General features: G+C 44.2%; 1 protein-coding gene and 1 gene segment (V, D, J or C); both read right to left on the reverse strand.

The window, feature by feature from the left end:
* Positions 1 to 5,861: 5,861 nt before the first annotated feature.
* Positions 5,862 to 21,959, reverse strand: part of LOC110214269 (Ig heavy chain Mem5-like) — a gene marked incomplete at its 5' end in the record, with an annotated part of 47,372 nt that continues 31,274 nt past the window's right edge. Inside the window, 4 exon segments of the mRNA XM_078151807.1 lie at positions 5,862 to 9,016; positions 13,157 to 13,210; positions 13,625 to 14,896; positions 15,533 to 15,580. Of these exon segments, the coding sequence (XP_078007933.1) occupies positions 14,430 to 14,896; positions 15,533 to 15,580 (515 nt within the window).
* Positions 8,895 to 14,347, reverse strand: LOC144454137 (T cell receptor delta constant-like). The segment is given in 4 exon segments: positions 8,895 to 9,016; positions 13,157 to 13,210; positions 13,625 to 13,888; positions 14,287 to 14,347. Coding segments are annotated over 4 exon segments (501 nt in total).

Genomic DNA, 21,959 nt, shown 5'->3' on the forward strand with positions numbered 1-21,959 from the left:
TTTGATGAGAGGCGAGGGTTTTTAAGGCTCAACTTCAATTAATCTGGCTCAGAGGCCAGATACTTTTGGCCAGTGTTGCTAAAGCCCAGATCATGGGACAAACCCAGATACAAGGGTAATGCTTGGGACTATTTTCAATTTTTCTTTTTGACATCAGTTTATTTGGGGCTTTGCCAGTACCAATAGACAAAAGTTTCCTACATACTATTTGCTCAGAAAAATGCTTGGAGCTTTTCAACAATGATCCAAAAGTAACCCAGGGTTATTACTAGAATCTAATTTGCATATTTACTTAAGGAACTACAGGATACCCAGAAGTGTAGAAGGATCACAATCTGCTTATCTGCCCCTGTATCTGTGAAGAGGAATTTGAGGCTGTTGCCAAGTCCCCTAGACAACTAAGTTTGGTCAACACCAGAGCTCTACGCTGATATACCCTGGGAGCGAAACCCTTGGGAAACAAGAGAATTTACCCTGAATTAAAGAAATTTGCTTGCAGGTCTGTGCCCGCTTTAATCTGTAATGAGTGATCTCCAACCCCATGACTATGTAGGTGTGTATATGTGTGTGTATGTATATGTATGTGTGTGTGTGTGTGTGTGTGTGTGTGTGTGTGTGTGTGTGTGTGTGTGTGTGTGTGTGTGTGTGTATGGACAGACGGATAGATAGACAGACAGACAGATAGATAGATAGATAGATAGATAGATAGATAGATAGATAGATAGATAGAGGAAGTTGTGAGCATGACACCTTATGGTATGTAACCCAATCCTGTTTCTTCACGTTGAGCTTCTCAACTCATATGGGTTATAATCGTTCATTAGTAGCTGCTCTTTGATGATCCTGATGTAAAGGGAAGGGTTTGCTTTTTTGTGTGTCTAGTTGAATTCTTAGCTTTTTGAGATTAGGGAAACTCTGCATCTTGAGAGGGTGGAACAGAAGAACGGGGGGAAAAAGAGTCAGCTATGTATTAGGAAGTAATATAGGTAAAGCACTATAACCCCCACTCTACCACCATCATCAAGTGACCTTCCCATGGGCTGAAAATGAACCTGAGTTGGAAGAAATGACCAGAGATCCCAGGGAAAGCAGCTTGGGCCTAATATTCTGAAGGGAGGATTCCATTCGCACCTCCTGTTAGAAGAGGAGCACACATACAGGGGATGCAAGATCTGACTTAGAGAAGATTAGGCTTAGCCTGGGGAAATTCAGTTAAGGGCTATGTCAGAAAGGTTAAGAGTCACTCAGTCTTGGTGAAAAATACAGACTTCTGATTGTCCTACTTAGATCTAGAGCCTACCTGGTATCACATATATTTGTGTAAATGTGAGTCCTGCTTTATTAGATTATAAACTCCTTGAGGGCAGGGACAATGCCATTTTTCACATTTGTATCTTCAGCACTCAGCATGGTACCTTGGATATAGTAGACATTAAATTTCCGTGGGGCATCGTTTCTGAATATGAATATTCCCATTTCCCTCATATATTTGGCTGGACCTATGATTTCATCAATACAGGGAATTCCCAATGTGAAAACTCCCTCCACCCATGCAGATCTGCCCCACATCTGTAACTTATAACATTAGAGTGGCCGGGGGGAATGAGAGATTAAGAAATTTGTCCACAATCGCAGAACCAGTGTTTCAGAAGTGATATGACTTGAATGTAAGTCTTCCCAATTCCAAGGCTGGCCCTCTATCCATGACACCAAGCTGCCTCTCTTTCACTCTGCATAAGTCCTATAAAATATGATTTAAGGAATTCTGTTTTACTACCATCTCAGGTCAAAGTCCAGATTTTGGACTTGCCCTACTTAATCCTGCTCAGGGAAAGTAACACCTGAAAAGATGCCAAAAATTGAATAAGAAGGTGGCACCTGAAAAGATGTCCAAAAAATTTAAGGTGAGACCCGAAAAGATGTCAAAAGTTACTCAAAGGCAATTACATTGGGATACCAGAGAGCAATAGGTGTTGTTTCTTGTACTTCACCTTGATCTCTCCCCAAGCATGAGATCTACTGATCAGAGAATGGGGTGGCAGCTGAAAAAGAGTGAGATCTAGTCCATGTGATTCATGGCCCCTAATAGTTGGGCCACCCTACAAGGACTTGGATCACTTTCTTGATAACAGAGCTTCCAAATTAACCAAAAACAAGCCCATCATTCAGGAGCTGCCCAAGAAGGCTATGGCCTCTAGAACAGTAAACAGTATAGTTGGTAGTTGCTGTTTTTAGAAAGAGAACTTTGCCAGTTGAATCTTGATCTAGTCATGAAATTATCAAGGACAGAATCAATCCCAGAAATCCAAGGATCTTCAGCCAATGTCTAGTGAAGCCTACATCTTTATCAGATAAAGAATCCCCTCAACAACACAAGTGGGAAAATAGTCACCTATCCTCTCAAGAGCTCCCGTGGTGGGGGGTGTGGGGGGAAGAACCCATTACCTCCTCAGGCAGCCCATTCCACTTTCAGATACCTCTAATTCTAAAGGAAGTTTTCTCTTAAAAGTTTGCCTCTGCAGCTTCTGGCCACTGCCCCTAGTTCTGCCTTCTGAGCAAAGAATACACAAAGTCAGAAATGATGCCTATTACTCACCTACTCATACACTACATTCTGGTCAAACCAAACAACTCCGTGCCTAGAACACACAGAGTGAGCTCATGTTCCCGTGCCTTTTAGATTAATTACTACTATGCTTGGAAAGTACATACTACAACAGCTCCCACTGTGAAGATCTGATATGTTTCCTCTCTGCTGTCTGAATTGTTAGGCCCCAAAGGAGCACAGAAGTGTGGATCTATATAGACACAAGAAAGCTAACGTAAAGCGCCTTTCTGGTAGGATCTAGAGAGGTCTCAAGCTCCAGTGGGAGTTCTAGTGGAATGAGGCATCTCTCTCTGGGGCCTTTATTTTCCCACACTTCCAGTAATCTAAGCTGTCAGTAGCCATATTGGTGGCCAGAAGGAAGCCAACTGGGCCATATCATCCTCAAGCAGTGGCTTCATCCAGTTGGGACAGGGAGTTTGAGGAGATCACAGGATCAGGAAATGGAGGGAGGTGAATGTAGTGAACTAAGAAACCACATGTCACTGTGGTCTTCTGGTTTGATTGTCTGCTGATGGAGAGAGAGCAAAAGGTAGACCGGAGAAGGGGCACACGAAATTCAGCTGGGGATACCCTTTAGAATCTCTTTTTCTTAAACTATGTAGCATCACATTCTATTTGTTTTAGTAAACATATTTAACCTAAAAGTGGATAAAATCGTCCTACTGGGTTCATGCTAAGGATTGAAAAATAGACCAAGCACCAGATAAAATGCAGTAAAAATAAGTTACAGATTATGAAAATGATGGAAATGCAGGCATGCTCATAGGCCAGATACAAATCTGGGAAGGCAATAGTAGGAAAAGGTTGATAGAGACATGGTTCTGCTAGGGCCAGATGGTTCATATGGTAATGAAAAAGAGCTGTTTTTCAATATTAGTGTGCCACCTGGTGGCTTTCACAGATAGAGCAACTTATGTAGCTATTTCAGATGTATTTCTCCCCTTACAGCAAGAATGTTCCCAGAAGGACAAGAACACTTTAGGTATGCCAATGACCTCATATCATTGTCTAAAACTTTGGGATACACTTTCTCAAGCTAGAGACTGCTCCAGAAATCCAGAAATTGTGAGCACCACCTTACTTAGTTCCATAGTGAGATATACAAGCCATCTACCTCCCCCAACAAGCTATTAAAGGAATTGGTGTTTACCAAGATCCCAGCTTGGTCCACCTCATCAATTAATGCAGAGGTTTCTTTTTCTTAGGATGCAAATTGTTTTGTATTGCGGACTAGGGTAGGAGTCGGCAGATCCAGTGTCTCTTGCCTAAGTCCTACTTACTAGGACATCCTGGGGTGTGATACCTGGCATCTTAACAAGGACAGTCTCCTGATCGTTTACATTGTCTAGCACTTAGGAGGCACAGGAAATAGAATGCTAGACTTGGAACTAGTAAAACTTGAGTTGTAATCCTGCCTTGGACACTTGGTAGGTGTGTGATCCTGGGGCTATTTTCTTACCTGTAAAATGATGATAGTAATACCACTTACCTCACAGGGTTGCCATGGGGATCATATGAAATAATATATGTAGAGATCATATGAAGTAATATAAGCCTAAAAATGCTTTGCAAGCTTTTGCAAGCCTTAAAACACTAGATAATGATGATGATGATGCAATAATCAATTAAAGTTGGTAGCTAACACCACCAGGGTTCAGATAAATGTCCAGTGTCCAGTCATCATGTGAGTCCTGGCTATGGCTCCCAAGGTGGTCACTCCTCCAAACCATCCTAATTGTGCAGGAGTCTTATCTCACTCTACCACCCACTTCCCCCATGTCTTGGATTAGATCTCCCTATATAATTGTAATTTGTGATCCTATATCAAATATTCCAGGGAAGATTTTTTTTATGCCCCCAACCTATTCCACCACCACCCTAGCATAAGACTTCCTGACAGAAAAGATAGGGCCAAGGACTAGCAAAATAAGGAGACATTGACCCCTGCCCTATGAGCCATACTCTTCCCTCCAGCTCTTTAAGTCTGGATAAAAGGGTATGGAGAGGAGGGAAGTAGGAGCACTTGGCCTCTTCTCCCCCTGCCCTGAGCCATTAGGACCTCCACACCAAGGTGCTGAATGTCTCGCCATCCATTTCTTCCTTAGGAAGAAAGGCAACAAGCATTTTTTAAGGGCCTTCTATGTGCCAAGAACTGTGCTAAGCACTTTGTAAGTATTATCTCATTTGATCCTTTGACAACCCAAAGAAGTAGAATTTGAGCTCAGGTCTTTCTGCCTCTGGGCCCAGAGCTCCGTAAACTGCTCCACCTAGCTGCTGTTATGGAGCCTCAGGTTTTGGGGGATTTTTTCAGGCAATTGGGGTCAAGTGACTTGCCCAGGGTCACATAGCTAGTAAGTATCAAGTATTTGGTCTGAGGCCAGATTTGAACTCAGGTCCTCCTAACTTCAGGGCTGGTGCTCTATCCACTGAGACACCTAGCTGCCCCCAAGCCTCAGGTTTTAATAGCCAAATCTATAACTCCCACAGGACAGGCTTTCATTCATGGCTTGCCAGAGGGTCCTTTTGCCCCAGATCATGTCATCTTTAGGACATAATGCCCTAAATCTGCCTGAGCTAAGTTCCTTAAGTTAATGAGCACCAGGTCCTAAATCTCCCCAGGGGTGGCCAAAAGTAGGGGCGAACAGAACCCCAAGGCAGGAAGCCCTAGATCATTGCAGCCATGACAGGGAGGCCACTTGGGGTTGTTGGGTTACTTTCAGAAATTATTTTGGGAGGCAGCCCACATCAGGAGATCAGTTTACTGGCCTGGTTTAGATTCCTGGGGAAAGTCCTCCTTTGGAAGCCATTGAACTACAATAATGTATCTACCCACTGGAACAGAGGTATCCCCTTGCTGGGGCCCCACTTAAGTAATTAGCTGAACCTACAATGGCATCAAGGGATTAGTGGTCAGGACTCTCAAGTGGTCAGTGCTTCAACTCACTGTCAATAAGGTTAATTTAACAAGCACAGTTGTCCAGTGGCCAAAGAAGCCATTTGAGAAGCATCTCCCAAGACCACTGAAAGAATATGGTTTGTAACTGATCCATTTCCTCAGAAGAACATTGCACTGACTTTGACTCTTAGACTGGTACCTACCCCACCTTACAGGCTGGATTAGGTATGACAACTAGGTGGGCTTCTTCCCATTCCCTTAAGGAAAAGGAGTTGTGAAAGGTCTGTACCCAAACTACTAAATGGAGCACCCCTTCCTCCAGCCCAGGGTGCTTGTGGGGAGTTTCCATTCAGTCAGTCAATTACTAAGTCATTTATTAAGTATTGACTATATGCGTGGAACTGTGCTAAGCACCAAGGATACAGAAAAAGGCCAAAACACAGTCCCGGCCCTCGAGGAGCTCACATTCTAATGGAGAAGACAACATGCAAACAACTTTATTGTATGCCATGTAAATGGAAAGCAATTTCAGAAAGAAGGCATTTGCAATAAAGGGAAGGGCTGGGGAGGACAGGAAAAGGCGTTTTGTAGGGATTTGAGATGAGTCTTACAGTAGGCCAAGGAAGACAAGAGGTGAAGGCAAGAAAAGAGGGTATTCCAGACATAGGGGACAGCCAGTAAAAGGATGTGGAAAAGGGAAGTGGGATGGAGTGCGTGAAGACCATTGTCTCTGGAATATAGAATACATTTAGGGGAGTAAAGGTAAAAAGACTGGAAAGGTAGAAAGTGTTTAAGTTGTGAAGGTCTGTAAATGCCAAAAGGAGCATTTTATATTTGATCCTGGAGGTCATAAGGAGCCACTGGGGTTTATTGAGTTGGGAGGTGGGAAGGTCAAAGTCAGACATGCATTTGTGAAAATCACTTTGGCAGCAGAGTGGATGAAAGATTGGAGTTTCCAAGGGGCCTTGCCTTTGGCTGACCACCCATCCACCACACACTGTCCGTTGATCTTACCTTCCAAATCCTATGGTTCCCCAAACTCAGCTCTAGAAGACCCAGCTTCAGGAGGGTTTGGGGTGGGGGGGGGGCACCCAGCCTACAGACAGCCCAGAGCAAGCTCCTGTCACCCTTTCCTCCTTTATATCCTAGCAAAGGCAGTCTATTTCCTCTCTTGCTTCTTTATTACAGTAAGAGCAGCCAGGGGACAGTCTCCTTTCCATTGTTTAGTCCCTATAGGTTCCTATCTTTATGGATCCATCGACCTATGCCCTCAGGCTCAGTGGGGCATCCTTCTCGATCCCACGATGGGATTTATCTCACAGATCCCATAGTTCTTGTGTGACCTACCAGGGCCATATTGAGCCATTTTGGCTTTAGAGGGAGGGGGTGGGTCATGTCCTCCTGACTGCCGTTCTTTCTGAACCTTCTCTCTGGCCACTGCACATGATCTTGCCAACTCTGACAACTGTTTTAAGCAAGGACCTTACCTTGGAGTCTGGCTAAACCCTTGGAGTCTGGCTATGAAAGCAAGTGGTTCTGTATTGAGATGCTAAAGATGTCATTCTCAAGCAGCGGTACCAGGATGAAGGACTTATTGACCCCAGCTAGAAACAGGGAGAACAAGGCTTGGGAGGACTAGGTAGTGCAGGGCATAGAGAACAGGGGCTGGAGTCAGGAATTCTTGAGTTCCAAATCTGACTTCTGATCCTGGATGGCCCTGGGCAAGTCACTTAGCATCTCTTTGCCTCAGTTTCCTCATCCATAAAATGGAGATGACAATAGCACCTACTTCCCAGGTTGTAATATTTGTAAAATGTTTAGCAGAATGCCTGGCACATAGCTTGAATGTCTTCATCCTTTCCTTTTCCCTCTTTTTAGCTCCCTTTGGGTGTTGTTTTCTCCCATTAGAATGTAAACTCCTTGAGGGCAGGCACTGTCTTTCTTCTTTCTTGTATTTGTATCTCCAGAGTTTGGTATGGTTCCTGGCACATACTAATCACTTAATAAATGCTTGTTTCCTTCCAAGAGAGCGTCCATATTTGAGGCTAGGTTCAACTCCAGGACCCCAAGTCATTACTTTGTTCTTTTCTCCCACAGCCTGAGGGATTGTCCTATCCATTCCCATTCTTGGCCATCTGTCCTTATCTCCTACTCAGTTTCTCCCTGTCTAGACCCCTTGGGCCTCCTGGATTCCTTCTAGAAATGTGTGCTCCCTGGGCCCTTCTTCCATTTCCTCTCTTACTAGGGAAACAGTGGTTCACACAACACTAATATTTGATATTTGAGGGTGCAGAGGACTCTAATTAGATTCAGCTGCATCTCAGAGGAAATCTAGGCTCTGAGTTGTGTCCTAAAGTATCCTTATGCCCCTTATCCCAGGAATAGCCTCGGGGACAGGACATAGATAGCATTAGGGACTCAAGGAGATCTTGCACCAGGAAGTTCCTCTCTACATCTGACTCAGGTTTATCCTGATGGAAATTAAGACCCCTCCCCCATGTGATGCCTTCCTCAACCATAAGAATGAAGGATATGACCTCCCCAGGGACATAGTAAGAGAAGCTAAGCATGGGAAGACAATGAGGCTGATTTTCTACTCCATGGGTCCCCAACCTTCACAGCCTAATTTCTATCACGGTACATGGCCCCTACTGACTCCAAGCAGCCCACTCCAAGCCATAATCCCAGGAACATGAACTAGAGGTTGCAACCTGGTGTGTACCCCCAAAATAAGCCTCATATAGGAGAAAGGTAGTAGTGGGAACTGCTGCTCCTGCCCAAGCTATGGAAACGTGGGAAATTTGGGATATGATTATCTGCCCCTTCCACTCCCACTTCCATATCCCGAACTCCAAAGAAAGGAATACCCTGACTATTTCAGGAGACACAGAATGAGGACTGACTTCTGAATCTTAGGAGGGAAGGAATGTGACTGGGATCATTCTGGGGCTCAAATGGTCATGGCAGGGTCCAAATGGTGGCCCCCAAAACTTTGTTTCCCAGGCTTCTGCAGAAGCAAAGGTCAGAAGTCAAGAGTCAGGGAGTCAGAGGTCAAAATCATCTGGAGGCAGCTTGTTCCCTTCTGTTCATTCCCCTTCTCCACCCACAGAAGGGACATCATAGAAATGGAAAGAATAATAGGTAAGAGAGGAAACTTGGAAAATAAAGAAAAATCTAAGGGATCAGAGGGGATGAAGGCAGAGAGACTATGAAATGCCTAGGGCAATAGGCATGAGATTGTGAGGTTAGGGTGGAGGAGATGAAGGGACAGAGAGAAGATTGAGAAAAAAAGCTGAGTAGGGGTGGGGATTGGGGAGGACAGCTGGATGGAAATATGCAGGAGCAGATAACAGACAAGGATTAATGGGATAATTTCATGGGATGGGAAGATCAAAAGATCAAGACCATGGTGGTGAACAGGATGCTGATAGCCACAGTCTTCATCAATAACATTCTCAAGCCCAGCAGTCCAAGGAGCGTCTGGTTCCCTTGCTCAGGTCCTGGTTCTCCTGCTATAAGAGAGAAAGGTCAGGGTCAGGGGAGCAAGGTATCTTTGAGCTTAATTAGGAGTCAATGATGGGGCCTTATAATCTGAGGAAAATAAGCCCACGTTGTCAGCTACCTCTAGAGAATAAATATGCTGGGTATTCACATACACTTCCCCCCAGCATGTTTTAAGTGTTGTTTCATTATATGGACCCTTAGTTTTGAGCTATCAAACACACTGAACCCAGAGAAATCTCAGAAGCTGAGTCCAAGGGAAATCAGACCCTAAACAATGACTCATCCCAGGCACTGAATCCTAAGACATCACATTCTCTCAGCAATGGGTTATCACGCACACTGAGCCTGAATACTTTGGCCTCTTGGTTATTCCAATGTTTTGTCCTGGGTTATCACAAACATTGAACATGAGTTACTGCACCCTTTCCCCCAGGTGATCATGCATTCTAGTTCCTGGGTTACTACATACCCTGAGCTTGAGACTATCACATGCTCTAAAATTTGGCTTATTCTTCTTCTCATCCACTAGGAAGATACCACAGGTATCTTGCTTCATGTCTTCATTATTCCATTCATCTCTTTGTTGAACTTATATTTACTAAAATGTACACCAATACTATGTTATGTGTTGAAGGAGATACGATGTTTTAGTGATACACAGTACCCACATTGACAAAGCTGGCCGTCCAGTACAGGCATAAGGCACAAACTGTTTCTCTTTTTGGCCAGCAGCCCTGAGGGTCTTCCTCTCCTAGTTTGTTTTTTTATTATTATTATTAAAGGGGCCATCCCTTGATTCACTTCTTACAGAGGCTTATTCATTGAATGGGTGCTACTTTACTCAAAGTGAGAACCTGAAAAGACCTCAGCTTAAAAGGGCCAGGGTCTCCCATTGCATCCTGGGCCATGTCCAGTCATCCTGATGAATATCTGGCCATTGGACCCAGATGGCTCTGGAGGAGAAAGTGAGGCTGGTGACCTTGCAAAACCCTCCCTCACTCAAAGCAAAGTAAATTGCAAGTCATGTCATCATCCCGCTGAGGTCATGGTCCTCTTTGAGGACAAAGAACAAACAACAACAGCCACAACAACAGGCCACAAACACAGTTAATTATAATATACAATATTATACAAGGACATTAGAGAGGTGCAAAACAATCTGCTATCTGAAGTCAGGGGGGCGGGGAAACTCACTATGAAACAGGTGCTTCAAGGAAGGATTAATGGACAAGGTAGAATCTGAATTTGAATTAAAAGGATGGGCAAGAATTCACTAAACCAAGAGGGGCACCATTGAGAGGTTATTGAACACAAATGGAAAAACCTGAGGAAATGCAAGGACGTGAACAGCGAGATGCTATGTTCAGTGGGCCATGAGGAGGTCACACTGATGAGAGCTTAGACTATATGGAAGAGAGTAAAATAAGATCAGGGTGGCATTAGATGGTGGAAGGCCTTGAACGCCAAACAACAGAGTTTGGAAATTATGTGACAGACCAAAAGAAGCCACTAGCAATTTCTGAACAGAGGAAGGAAATGACTACGTGTGTGTGTGTGTGTGTGTGTGTGTGTGTGTGTGTGTGTGTGTGTGTAAAATCTTCCATATATATGGAAGATTAATCTGGCGATTGTATTGTGATGAGGAAGAGAGAGTAGAAGTGGGAAAACATACCAGGGGAATATCTCGACAATCCAGGAAAATGATAATTAGGGCCTTTACTAGTAAGATGACAATAAGAATAAAGAGGTGCAGACAATATAAGACTGAAGAGAGCTGAAGAATCAACAATCACCCCAAAGATACAACATAGGAGAAGGGGTGAACTGAATAGCAGCAGAACAAGGGGAAATGTCAAAAATAGGAGGAAAAAAATAAGTTCCATTTGAGACATGTTAAATTTGAGGGGCCAGTGGGCTATGCAGGTAGACGTGTTCTGAAGGCATTTGGAGGTGTGGTTTGGAGACTCATAAGAGAGCTAAAGGCCTGGAGATATAGATTGTGAGTCATCAGGAGAGACTTGGTAGTGAAGCCAAGAGAGTGAACAAGATTGACAAAGGAAAGAGAAAAGAAGAAAGTCCAGGACTGGCCCTTGAGGATTATCCACACTAAAAAGGGTCAAGAGAGGAAGACAGAGAAGGAGCAGTTAGAAAGGGAAGTGAAAATAAAGATAATACAATGTTTCTGGAGGACAGTGGAGGAGAAGGTGTTCAGTCATAGGTGATAATCTGCGCAAAAAGCTGCAGACAGATCAAAGAGACTGAAAGAGGCTTCTGGATTTGGTGGTTAGGAAGGCACTGAGAGAACTCACTGTGCAGAGGGAGGAGTGTGGAAAACAGATGGGAAGGGCTTGGGGAGAAAGTGACTAGAGTTAGTGATGACAACTCCTAGAATTTTAGCAATGAAGAGGAGAGAAGTGTTGTCACATAACTGGGTGGGTAATTACGGTAAAGGGATTAGGGAAGACCCAAGTTCATCATCAGAGGGAAGGAACTAGGAGTAAAGGAGACATTGGAGATGGAGCAAGGCCCTGGAGGAGGCAGTGGGAGATAGGCTCAATGGCAAAGACTGCACTAGGGATTCCTCATGGTCAGTGTGATGAATTAGAAAGAGTGCTAGACTTAGAGTCAAGAAAGACTATTAGGAAGCCTTCTATTTGGGTCTCCCTGCCCGAGGCTTTTCACCACTCAAGCTTGTTCTCAACAATCAACGAAATGACTTTCCTGAAATGAAGAGCCAACTGCAGCTTAGAATCCAGCCTCTAACATCTACCAACTGTGTGTGGTTGTTGTTATTCTGTCATTGCAGTCATGCCCAACCCTTCGTGACCCCATTCAGGGTTTTCTTGGGAAGGATACTGGAGTGATTTGCCATTTCCTTCTCTAGTGGACCCATTTTGTCAGGCAATCAGAGGTTCAGTGACTTGCCCAGGGTCACATGGTTGGGAAGTGTCTGAGGCTGGATTTGAACTAAGGTGTTGCTGATTCCAGGCCCAGTACTCTATCCATTGAGCCATTGGCTGCCCTTCTTACCAAATGTGTAATGATGGACAAATCTCTAAATCTCTCTGAAATTCAGTATCCTCATTTATAAGAAGGGGGAGGAGGCAATAACTCCAGTATCTCCCTCACCATGGCACTTATGAGGCTCAAATAAGGTGGTGTATGTAGTGATTTGTAGACCTTAAAGTGCTGAATACAGGTTAGCAAATATTATTCTTTGGGCACAGAGCGGAAGTAAATGATGAAGCTGAAAAGGCATGAGCGTGAGACAGAGGAGCAGGAGGGAGACCGGTCACATAAGAGGGCCTTAGGCTCCTTAGGGAAATCAAATGCCAAGATGTAGAGGAGAAGAGCGAGTTTGGAACTATTACTATAGGGAATAAAGATAGCAAAGGGGACAGAGGAGAAATCTTGCATGTAACTCCCTCCACCAATGCAGGTTTGTACTTTCTGTTTTTGTTTTTGTTTTGTTTTGTTTTGTTTTCAGGTTTGTGCTTTCTCTGCAAATTATCTTAGAGAGCAGCCTAGAGCAATAACGTGCCCAGGGGCACACAAGCAGTATGTATTAGGGATAGAATTTAAATTCGGCTTTGCCTAACTTGAAGGTCTGTTCTCTATCCACTATGTTGATGAAAGAAGAGTTGAATAAATATAAATTCAGAGCTAGGGCCCAACTGAGGTTCTATAGCATAAATCTGTAATTAATGAAGTTAATTCAGGTCAGCATCCCAAAACCAGAAGCAGAGAAGGGAGAAGGTTGTACCCACCCAGGGATGAGAGCAGCTGAGGAGGCCAGGGAAAATAGAAATGAGCTCCTCCTCACCCTGAGCCCTGGACTCACATGTTCCCTGAACTTTGGATCTTCATATCGTCTGAAGATCTAGGCCATCACTCTCTCCAATCCAATTCACACCGAGCCCTTCTGCATATGTTCTGAGTCCTGAACTGTCACATACCAAAGCTGTTTAGGTTTTCACAGATCTACAATTGCTCTGTGTTGATTGTGGCCATGAGGAACCCTGTGGTATCACATTATCAGAGGGGGAGACATGGAGACTATGGGACTGGTAGAATTGTCTCCATTCTGATCATGTTGCTTAAGCTTAATCTCATTATCTCTGCCATTTCATCTTTCACTTTTAACTCACCTGCGAGTTCCTGGTCATGGCAAGATGGTTCCAACTGAGGAGTGATCCCAGTGTCTGAAGGCAGAAAGATATAATCAGCCATAGCCTTGGGATTCAGTGAGCTCAGGACTTTCCTCCCCAGCCCAGGATTTCCCTCTATAGGTCAGAACACCCTTCATCAGCCAGGCTCCCCCCTCATCTATCCTAGGAAGCCCATCCCCTATTTATGGATTCCTCTCCCCCACTCCCAGTCAAGAAACACTGGTCCGGAATAGTCCTTTCTACCCAAAGACCCCTAGCCCCAGTAGGCCCCTCTTCCCCAATGAGGAACCTCCTCTTCACTCTATAGCATTTTCCCCCAGTTCCTGCTCCTGCCTCTGTTTCTGTCCCTCAGTGATCTGGAAAGCACTTCCAAAGCATAAGATGCCCCTTCTTGGTACCCACCCACTACCCCGCTCCACCCCATGCTGAGGCAGGGACTGCTCATACCTGGCTGGTAGGACACAAGGGTCTCTTTCCCAAGGTGCTGCACTGAGCAGGTTACTGAGTCATTCTCACCAACCCTGCCAATCTGAATGGCACTGTAGGTGCCATGGGCTGTGGGAGCCACAATGAGGGCCTGGGATGAGACTAAGTCCCCAAGGGATGCCAGGGACACATGGAGTTCCTTGGGGTAGAAGTCACTGACCAGGCAGGCCACAGCATCCTGATTCCTCACCAGGAACACACTGGGTGACAGAGGGGCCTGAGGTTCTGCAATAAAACCATGACTTCCTGTGACTCAGCTGGCCCCCACAGAGCACCCTGCCAGCCTGCAACCCAGATCCAGCTGTGGGAAGGCACGTATGTGACCAAATAACAGTAAAAAGCAAACCTCATCCACTTCCTGGCCCCACTCTCAGCTCTTGTGTGGGGAGCAAATACATGAAACCAAGTAACTGTGAAAAATAAACCCCAACCTTGTTTCCCACCCTTCTCTCACCTGGATCCCATGTGTGAGAAGTGAGTTCATGTGATCAAATAACTTTGAAAACTAGACCTCAGCCTCAGCTTCCTGGCCCCAGCCCAAGGCTGGCTCTCACATCTCCAGCTCACATGCCTGTGCTGCCCCCAGACCACAGCCCCTTTTCTCCCTCACAACTTCCCCTCACTCCTGTTTTTTACTGGGGCTGACAGGTCTCTGGGCTTCACATCTGAGTGTCCCAAGTCCATTCGCCTTATTATGAGGAGAACTCAAAGGCCCTCAATCACTACCACAATCCGTCCCCAGAGATTACTGCCCAGAGTGGGTGTGCTAGTTGCGCATGTTCACAGAGCACAATGTGGTAGAGAGAAAGGCCTGAGAAATGAAGGATCTTGGTTCTAGTCTAAGCACCAGCACTATGTGACCTAGGAATACGCACCAGGCAGGCTCCACAGCCACATTTGTCCCAGAACCAAAGGTCAACTTGTCTGTATCACCTCCATTACCCACCCTTCTTAGGCAATGATAGTAGCCGGAGTCCGCAAGACTAAGGTCCTTAATCTGGAGAAAAATCTGGCCGGTGGTATCATCCATGCTAGAGGTGATACGGTCTTCTCTGGCTTCTGAAAATGTGCTATCAAGACTAGTCAGCCACAATGGGGCACGCCCAGGGGCCCATAGGTACCAGCCTAGTCTGCTTGTGTTAAACTGAAAGCCAGACACTTGGCACTTGAGGCTCAGGGTCCTTCCAGCTGGGTATGGGCCTCCCCCTGATTCTTTCAGCAGTGTCTCATCTCCTATTCAGGAAAAGGATGATGGAGGCAGAGTAAGAAGGGACAAGTAATCCATCCTTCATCCTAGGAGTGAAGGTCTTGAGTCCTTAAGTCCCCTAAATGCCATTCTGCCCTAGACCCTTCTCCCCTCCCTGAGGACTTTAGATACCAAAGTCATGGCCCATTTCTCTTTAGATATGTCTTAGGGAAAGAAATGGAGGACATGAGTCCCATAACTACAGGAAAGGGAAAACATGATCATTGACAAGGTTCAGAAGGTCACAGGGATTAGGGCTGTTCTTGGCTCCCTGGGTCCAACAGTTTCTCAGGTTTGGGGAATTTCTTGAGATCTGAAGGTGAAGTGCCTAGGCTCGGGACAAGGAAAAATCACTGTCCTTAGGTTCCTAGGTTTGGGATTCAAAGGTCTGGGGAGTGGCTAGGGTTGGGAGTTCCAGGAGTGATGAGTTTGAGATACCCTAGGAGACTGGGCTGGCTGTGGGAACTGCCCCACGTAACCACCACAGACCTGGGTAAAGGATGACTGGGGTCATCAATCCAGTCCAAGATTCTTTTCACAATCCTATAACTTTTGGGGGGTCCAGTGGAATAGGAACCTCTGCCCATCTTCCCCCTACCCCTTTTGGGAACACAGAAACTTACGTGGGAGTACAGTCACTTCGGTTCCAGGACCAAAATTTTCCCATTGAGCTCACTGTGCCACAGGAAAGAACCTAAACGTTCATGCTTGGGAAGGGCAGGGGGCATATGAGGTGGCAGGAAGTGGGTTGGAGGATAACAACAGGATCTAGGAAACGAGTAGCAGGGACACCTGTTGGCAGGTCTATGGGAACCCACCAAGTTCATGAAGCCCCAGTAAAGTGGAGGATTTTAAGAGGTGATGTGACATAATAGCATAGCCTTGGAGTCGGAGACCTGGGTTTAACTCTGACTCCAGCATGAACTGACTGTATGACCATGGCCAAGTCATTTCACTCTTCAATGTCCCAGGAAACTCTCTAAGACTAAATTTCAGGCAAGTTTCTGATCTGCCTCAGTGAAGAGAATTTCCTCACTGAGAGTTCCCTATGTAAACAAAATCATAGGACTTGTTTTTAAAAAAAAAGTGGTGGACCCCATATTGGGTTCCAACTAAAAGCAGATCTAAGCAAGTTCAGAGATCCCTTCAGGGTCCTTTCCTTGATAGGAACCCAGGAAGGCCAGACCCTTAGGGACGCCTGGTCTTTGCTAAACTTCAGAATGACTATTGAGAAAATTCCTGAGGTGACTACACACTTTTCCTTTCCCAGTCTAACTATGAAAGACTGAGTTGAAGAGATGATTGGAGAACACTAGAAAGGGAAATGGTAATTACAAAAAGCTATCACAGCTTCATCTAGAACAGGGCATACCAGGCTGATCTCATGGACTGCAAATAAATTGGTAGATTAGGGGGATGCTGCAGGTATAATTTGCCTACATTTTAGCAAGGCTTTTTGACAAATTATATTACTCTTGTGGAGAAGATAAAGTGATGTAGACCAGTTGATAAAAGAGTTAGATGGATTCAGAGATAGCTGGATGGTTGGACTCACAGAAGTCATTAATAGTTCAATGTCAATGTAGCAGTAGGTCTTCAGTGGAGGGCCCCAAGAATCTGTGCCTCTTTATGCTGTTTAATATTTTCATTAAGTATTTGTGTAATAGGAAACTGGAATATTGACAAGTGCATTGGTATGCTCCATTGAAGGAAATCTCCCATGTGGATAAGACTAGGGAGCCTGGTTCTAGAAATTACCTTGGAAAGACTATGGAGCATGCATAGACATTCTGTAATTGCTAACCATGTGGCTAGGAGGGGCCTTTGTCCGTTGGTTGTGTAGACAGAATTGGGGGTATCTTCAAGAAGGCTGTCACCTTTGGCCTAGTATCTTTGTCTCTTTCTCTTCAACTGCTCAACTGAGGGATCTTGTTGACCTGAATCACAGTGTCTGCTGAGAGACAAAGCTGTAAGGGGAGGGTCTTTGAGGACTTCTCCCCTCTGAGGCCATGTGACCCTCACCTCAGTCCTTGGCCTCTGCGCTTGTCTTTTTTCCATTTTAGGTGGAGGAATAGAACTTCCTATCATGTGAGTTTCAATAGGTTCAAAGAACTCTCCAGCATGCTGGTGTTCCAGAGTCTGGATTTTGCAGCTATGTCCTGAGGTACAAGGAGTGACCTTTCAGAGTGATCTTCTTGGACCAGGCCAGTGAGAGCTGACATAAGGATTCATCTATCAGCCAGGCTGCATGAGCTTGGTGAGAGCAATATTATGTAGGAATTGAACAAAGAGTGTGCTCCTGAGGTGTCATGAGGAAATGCTTGTGTATTTGTTTGTGCTGTATTTTTGAAAATTTCCTTACATAAAAGTTCATCGATGTTGTGTTAAATGGCAGTTTATTGGCACCTAAAAATAGGGAGGAGGGGGATACAACCAGTAGAGCCTTAGGACAATGGCAGTACACACACACACACACACCACACCACACCACACCATACCATACCATACCACATCACACCACACCAGACAAAAATCCTTACACTGCCCTGGAACCCAGAGCAGGCAATGTAGCCTGTTGGGTGCTCAGGGAGTGAGCCAGAGCATATGTGCTGCTGAATAAAGGCATGGATGGCATGCTTAATAAATTAGCAGATGACAAGACGCTTGGAATAACAGCTAACACAGTAGATGATAGAGTAGAATCCAGTAAGATTCTGACAGGCTAGAGAATTGGGCTGAAACTTATAAGATAAAATTCCATAGGGATCAATGTAAAGTCTTATGCTTAGGTACAAAAAATAATCAACATCACAAATAAGAGAAGGGGGAGAGACTGTTGGACAGAAGCTTATTTGAAAAAGATTCGGGGGTTTGAGTAGACTGCAAGATTAATAGGAGTCAGCAGTGGTAGAGCAACCAAAAAAGCTAATGAGATTTTGGTCACCATTAAGTGGTCCAGGAATTCCAAGAATAAGGAGAGGATAGTCCTTCTAAACTCTGCCTTTGTCAGACTTTATCTGGATTTTTTTGCTCAGTTGGGCACCCCAGTTTAAAATGGGCAGTGATAAGTTGGAGAGGGTCCAGAGGAGGGCACCCAGGATGGTGAAGAGCCTTGAGCTACTGCTGTATGAAGAATGGCTGCAGGAACTGGGAATTCTGAACCTGCAAGAAGAGAAGACTCAGGGGAGGGCATGATAATTTTGTTCAGCTATTTGAAAGCTATCATATGTAAGAGGAATCAGACTTGTTTTCTGTGACTCCAGAAGGTAGGAGCAATGGGTGGAGATTTCAAAGAGGCAAATTAGACTGATATCAAGAAAAACTTCATGGTAATAATAACAAGAATAATAACAGCTAGCATTTATATAGCACTTCACGGTTGCAGATGTGCTTTACCTACATCATCTCATTTGATCCTCCCAACAATAGAGGTAGGTACTCAGCCCCATTTTATAGATAAGGAAACTGAGGCTGAGAGAGTTTAAGTGACTTGTCCAGGGTCATACAACTTAGAAGTTTTGGGGGCAGTCTTCCTTACTCCATCCTGACAATTAGAGCTATGTAAAAGCATAATGGGCTTTTTCAAATGGTGATGGGTTCCTCCTCCTCAGAGGTCTTTGAGCAGTCCTTGGATGATCTGCTCCCTTCTTACCTTTCCAGTCTTCTTACACCTTACTCTGCACTCCGATGACACTGGTGTCCTTGCTATTCCTCAAACAAGACACTCCCAACTCCAGGCATTTTCACTGGCTGTTCCCTAATGCCTGTAATTCACTCCCTCCTCATCTCTGGCTCCTGCCTCCCCTCAGGATCCAGCTAAAATTTAAGTTTCTATGAGAAACTTTTTCCACTTCTCCTTAATCTTAGTGTAATCCCTCTGGGATTATCTCCAATTTATCTTGTCTGTATCTTGTTTGTATATATTTGTTTGTTTGTTGTCTCTGCCATCAGACTGTCAACTCCTCGAAAGGAGGAACTGGTGTTTGCCCTCCTTTGTATTTCCAGCACATAGCACAGCTCCTAGCACACAGCTGGTGCTTAATAAATGCTTGTTGAATAACTGGCCACTTGTTCAGTATGTTGTAGGATACCTCCTGGGTATAGGTTAGACTACATGGTCCCTCTAATTCTCAAGATTCTACACTATTTACTCCCTGCACGCTATAGACCAAATGCAGATCTGGACTCACATTGAGGTTACATACCAAGTCCACAGTATGCGACCTCCATTGATGGGCATTGTCCAGGTATGTGTGTAAAGTATTTTCCCATTATCCTTGGAAATTTACAAATCATCCTGGTCACTAGCTAGACAGACCTGGCCCTCCAGCAGCGATTCAGTGTACCATGCACCCTCAGTACCCTCAGAGCCTCTAACTTATACTCTCAATCCTAGCTTCGACGGCCTAAGATGACTCACTCCACTGACCGATTGATTGTTTGATGCCCCATGTAAAGGAGTTTATATTTGTCTCTAGTAAATGTCCCTTTAGTAGATTCAGCCCAACGATTTCGTCCATCAAGATCTTCTCATCTTGACCGTCACCCAGTACGTTAGCTATCTGTCCCAGCTTTGTGTCATCTGTGATTTTGGAAGACATGATGTCCATGCCTTTGTCCAAGTCATTGATAAAATTGTCACTCAGCACAGGTCCAAGCACAGATCCCTAAGGCACCATGTTAAAGATTTCCTGCCAAGCAAACATGGAACCACTAATAGTAGTAACAAAGACTCTTTGAGTCAAGTAATTCAAACAGTTCTAAACTCATCTAGTTACATCATCATCTAGCTCACAGTTCTCCAGCTTTTCCACAAGAATAATACAAGATACCTTATCAAATGCTTTGTTGGCAAACTACATCTACTATGATATCCACCCCTAATCTACCACCTTACCAACCCTGTCAGAAAAAAGAAAGAAGAGTGCGGACCTCCTGGCTTTCAGGGCCACTGCACCCCTTGGTGCTGCTTTCCTTTCTCTGAATTGAGAATGGCTCAACACAAGATCCTGAAACAATAGAAGATAATTCTCCTGTCTATGTTGGCATAGAAGAAGACATGCTTAAACTGAGCATTCTGATAAGGAAAATGTGTCATAGATTAAAAAACCTTGCTTAAAAAAAAAGATATACCTCAAGAAATTGAAAAAAAAAGTAAATGCCTTTTAAATTCAACTGATTGAAAGAGAAATTAATATAATGGAATATTATTGTGCTGTAAGAAATTATTAATATTAATATAGAGAAGCATAAGAAGACATATAAACTGATTTAAGTAGAACCAGGAAAACAATATACACAATTACCACAACTATGCAAATAGAAAGAACAGCAACAAGGACAACTGAAAAAATCTAAACTAAATGCTGAGTAATTATAGTGACCAAACAAACCCAAAGAAGAGATGTGACAATGTTCCTTTTTTCTTTCTTTGCAAAGGTAGGAAACTATAGGTAGAAAACGTTGAATAATGTCACTTTTGGCTAACGTGTTGATTGATTTTGCTAATTTTTTTTCCCATTTTTTCTTTTTTTACTATAAGAGATGATTCTCTGGGTGGGGGAAGTGAAAAGATAGATTGAGAAATAAAGGTCTTGTAAAAAAAAAAAGAAAGAAAGAAGGTTAGCCTGATATTACATATTCTTGACGATTTTCTGATAGCTCTCTATGAGCACAACTATCTTTTCTAGATGTGCATTAACTATCTCATTCATGATGCATTCTAGAATTGTCCGAGAAATCAAAAGACAAGTTCACTCACCTATAGTTTGCATACTTTATTCTCTTCCCCCCGCTCCTTTTTTTTTAAATTGGGACAACATTTGCCCATCTCTGGCTCTGGGCCACCTTTCCCAATCACCACAGTCTTTCAGATATCAGTACTTGAGTAGTCATATCTGTTTGTTGAGTTATTTCAGTTGTGTCTGACTTTCCATGAGCCCATTTCAGGGGTTTTTTTGGGCAAAGATATTGGAGTGGTTTTCCATTTCCTTCTCCAGCTCATTTGAAGATGCAGAAACTGAGGTAAACAGGGTTAAGTGACTTGCCCAGAGTCACACAGCTAGTAAGTGTCTAAGGCCACATTTGAACTCAGGTCATCCTGACTTCAGATCCAACACCCTATCCACCATGACACCCAGCTGCCCAGCCACATCAACCAGTATCTTTAGTTATGTGAGGGTGTAGGTTGATATTTGACACTTTTTTTTTAATTTGAAGGAAAAAAATTTCTTCTAACAAGTAAGACATTTGATATGAAGCCAGGCCAAGAGTTAAAGGAACATGGCATGCCATTTTTTTTTCATTTATTACTGTCTGGCACCTTGAAAAAAGAGAAATTATTATTCTTCCAGTCACAGAAGTTCACAGTCTAGGACTCATCCTTGACATTTCCCACTCTCACCTCCCATTTTTAATCAGTTGCCAAGATCTTGTCAATTCCACCTCCTCAACAGCCTCTGTATCCACTTCCTTCTCTCTACTTACACCATGAGCACTCTAGTTCAGACCCTCATCACTTCTTTTCTGGACTATTGTAGTAGCCTCCCAGTTGGTTTCCTTCCCTCTAGTCTCCCCCCACACCAATTCATCCTCTCTACATAGCCCTCAAATTGATAAGCCTAAAGTTCAGGTCTAACCACATCACTATCCTGCTCAAGAAGCTTCAGGAACTCCTCAGTGCCACCATGATAAAATACAAACTTTTCAATTTGACATTGCAAGTCCTTCACAATCTGGCTCTGAGCTGCCTTTCCAGGCTGTACCATAGAACTCTCCTGTATACACCTCCTCACTTTCCCACCCATCCCCCACCCCAGTACATGATCTTCCATTTTCTGTCTCCATACCTTTGCTCAGCTTTCCTCCATAGCTGGAATGCTCTCTTTTCTTATCTCCCAGACTCCTTGGCTCCCTTCGAGGCTCAGCCCAAATGCTATCTCCTTCAAGAGGCCTTCTTATCCTTTCAGTTGTTAGAACCTCTCCCCACAAAATCACTGTGGATTAATTTTGAGCAGTCAGTACAAAAGTGAATAGAGAGCTAGTCTCAAA

Source organism: Phascolarctos cinereus, unplaced genomic scaffold, assembly GCF_003287225.1.
Source record: "Phascolarctos cinereus isolate Bilbo 61053 unplaced genomic scaffold, phaCin_HiC Scaffold_4;HRSCAF=312, whole genome shotgun sequence".
NCBI lineage: Eukaryota > Metazoa > Chordata > Mammalia > Diprotodontia > Phascolarctidae > Phascolarctos > Phascolarctos cinereus.